Source organism: Myotis davidii, unplaced genomic scaffold (genome assembly GCF_000327345.1).
Source record: "Myotis davidii unplaced genomic scaffold, ASM32734v1 scaffold963, whole genome shotgun sequence".
Taxonomy (NCBI): Eukaryota; Metazoa; Chordata; class Mammalia; order Chiroptera; family Vespertilionidae; genus Myotis; species Myotis davidii.
Window position 1 is genome coordinate 13036 of NW_006294116.1, and position 3404 is coordinate 16439.

General features: G+C 41.8%; 1 protein-coding gene across 1 annotated transcript in view; it reads left to right on the forward strand.

Moving 5' to 3' along the window:
• The window catches only part of LOC102771266 (probable E3 ubiquitin-protein ligase HERC6), a gene marked incomplete at its 5' end in the record, with an annotated part of 18829 nt that overhangs the window by 4671 nt on the left and 10754 nt on the right, over nucleotides 1-3404 (forward strand). Inside the window, 2 exon segments of the mRNA XM_006768188.2 lie at nucleotides 1067-1192; nucleotides 3084-3227. Coding sequence (XP_006768251.2) covers nucleotides 1067-1192; nucleotides 3084-3227 — 270 coding nt within the window.

Genomic DNA, 3404 nt, shown 5'->3' on the forward strand with positions numbered 1-3404 from the left:
CAAGGATGAAAGAGAATCATTGATGATGGCTGCCTCCTGCACATACTCTACTGGGTGATTAAGCCTGCAATCTAGGCATGTGCCCTTGACGGGAATTGAACCTGGGACTTTTCAGTCCGCAGGCCGATGCTCTAGCCACTGAGCCAAGCCAGCTAGGGCTGTGGAGCTTCTTTACAACAAAGATCTTAGGGAAAAACCAGAAGAATCTAGTGGAATCACATATAATTTCTCAGTATATAGTGGTAGCAGAGATCTGGGACAGGGCTTTCCCAAGCCCAGAGCCATATGCATGCATTTCTCTGAGTAGTTTATAGAGTGCTAATATGGGCAACCACACTGTCTGGAAACCTGGGCTAGGATAGTTATTATCCACCTGTCTTACTGTCTCAATGGTGGCATTGGTTTATGAATCCTAAATATTCTTTTATTGTCCTTGTGATATAGCAGAAGTCCTAGAGGAAGGTTAAAGGTCAAAGCAAGGCCAGTAATTCCAAAACTAGATTTCTAATCCCAGGGAGTTCAGCCGAAGCAAGAGCAGGGAGCTGAAATGGCGAGGGCATGTTGAGAATTTAGAAAAGCATAATGGAGGTACTATGTAGGGTGACAGAGAACACTTTTCTCTGAGCAAGTGTTTCCTCTAGTCTGTTTCCTACATCTCACATTATCCCTCAGCTTCTAAACTGCCCTTACATTCTTGAGGATTATTGTGCTAACACTCTTCTTCTTAAAAACTGGTGGGAGACTGTCTCTGCGTGGGGAACACCACTGTTGCTTTTAAGGATCATGTTTATTAAAATAAGTGATCAGAGATAGCTTTTAATTACTTAGCTGTACATCCACGATGATGAATCCTCTGTACAAAATTACTAGATAGCACAGTCTCACAGATTCTACCACCTTTTTATCTTCCATAGTGTACATATGATGCTCTTTTCTTAAATAATTACAATATGACCATATATGGCAATAGTAGGCATAATTGTATGTTAGACAAAATGGGTTTATCTGAAATGTTAAATATTTCCTAATATTCCAGTGACAATTCCTAAAATATTTCTTTTTCCAGGAGTCACGAATTACACATATGTTTTCACCCGGATTTTTACTTCGAGTCAGACGAAGTCACCTAGTTGATGATGCTCTGCATCAATTAAACCAAGCTGTAGTCACTGACCTTCGGAAGGAATGAAAAGCAATGGGACATTTAATTGAACATTGGGATTATAAGTTAACTAGTTACCTATGGCTATAATGAACCATCCCAAAGCTTAATGACTTAAAATTACAGTACTTTATCTGCAGTTCAGTAGAAGATCTCCTGATTTAGGGTGAACTTATCTGGGTGGCTTTGCAGATTCTGTATGCACCTGTTGACATGTTTGGGAGTTGGCTAGGGATGGACTGATCTAGGCTAGGCCTGGCTGAGGAAGTTTGGCTCTGCTTCCTGTTTTTCATCTTCTTCTTCCTGGGACCAGCAAGATGTTCTTCTCACTCAGTGCCAGAGGTACAAAATAACAAGCCCAGTCACACAACAAACATTGCTTTAGTCAAAGCAAGTCACATGGCTAAACCCACATCAAGAGCTGGTGAAATATATTCAGCCTCTTTAAAGAGCAGAACTGCAAAGTCACATGCAAAAGACTTGGGTCAAGGAGAGGCAAAGAATTGGGGCTGTCAGTGCAATCCACAAGCAGCAGGTGGAACAGACACTTGCCCTACATTTTGGCTCTACTTTAAGCTATAGAACTTCCACTACTATATTGGTTCTAACTATCCATCACTTCACCCTTTGTGGGCACCTGTAGGAATTTTATTGTATGGTACCTCAGATTATTAGCCTTATTGAGGCTATAAAATAATGACTAACTCTAGATTTGAGCTGGAGTCCCTTCAGAAAGGAGTGGATTTTCTCGATATCAGCCATGAGGGGAAGGTTTAGGTTCTCAGAGAAGAAACCAGAGCCTGGAGGGTGAGACTCACACAGGAGAGGGATATTTCTCAGCATGGGACTCCAATGGGAAACAAAATATTTTATAAGCCAGACTTTCTAGTTGTATGTCTCCCTCTGTACCTACTCTCCTTTAAATCTTGATTATGAGGAAATGAACTGAAAATGATTCTGCTACAGGGGAGGACAAAGAGGTAAGAAGGTAAGAGAGATCTGATCAAAATATAGACCCTGAGCAAGGCAAGGCTGTCAAGACCCATTATGAGTGTGTCCTGACCACGACAGAGGCAAACTTGCTAGGGTCAACACTCAACCACTGAGAAATGAGAAAATCGGAAGTAAGCTTAATTCGTTATTGGGATATCCAGATGGAATGAGAGGCAGGCCCTTGGAAATGACCATCTAGGGCCAAGGAATCAGTTGATCAAAGTGGCAATAGATAAGATCTTCCAGCCAAAAAGAGGACTCTTAGTCAAGCTTAGTGATACTTGTATTAGAAAGATAAAAAGAAATTATCCAGGAAAGGAAGTAGAGAGGGAGTCGTTAGAGAGGAAAGCTGGGAGTGCACTCAGCCACAAAGTCCAAAACTGGACTTTAGAAAAGAGGGACGAGTTCATATTGATCTCCCATCAAGGGGTATGGGCAGGTAGGGCTCATGGTTCTTGGGAAGATGCCAGGCCCAGGCTGCCAGGAAGGGCTGTTTATCAAAAGTCCCAATGAGGGGAGTGGTAGGAGAAATTAGTTGTTGATTGGGCCAAAGCTGTAAAGTCTGAATGATGCAGTGAAGACAGATAACAAGATAGAAGAATCAGGGGATTTAGTGGCCCAGAGGATTAAAGCACATCAGAACTTGGTTTAAGACGCTGGTCAACATAATTGGTGAATGCTAAGTCTTGCTAGCATCCTCTTCCCTTGGTTCGTGGCAGTTAAAAGCCCCATGCACTCAGTATACAATAATCGGACAATAAATAGGTTCCTGGCAGCTGCTGCTCAGGAGCAAATTGAGGGAGAACAGATTGCAGTGAAGTAAGAGATGTGGGATTCTGGGAATTCTGGTGACTGCAGGAGGTTTGAAACTTTTCTACAAAAGGTCAAGGCATTATATTTTAACTCTGGGAGTGTTCTCTTTCCTCAGATTGAATTTATTAACGAAATTTATTCTGAGGGTTATGGGGTAAAGTCCGAGTTCTTCTACTTCATATTTGAAGAGATGACCAAGAAAGAATATGGAATGTTCATGTATCCTGAAGAGGGTTCCTACATGTGGTTTCCTATCAAGGTAAGTCTCTTATTTTCTTATGTTTTCTTTCAGAACAGAAAAAGTATACCGTCTATTACAACATGAGAACCATACATAATCATGTAAAATTAGGTCCTGGACAGTGGGGCTGAGTTGGTTGGAGCTTCGTCCATGCACCGGAAAGTCATGGATTTGATTCCCAGTCAGGGGCAATAC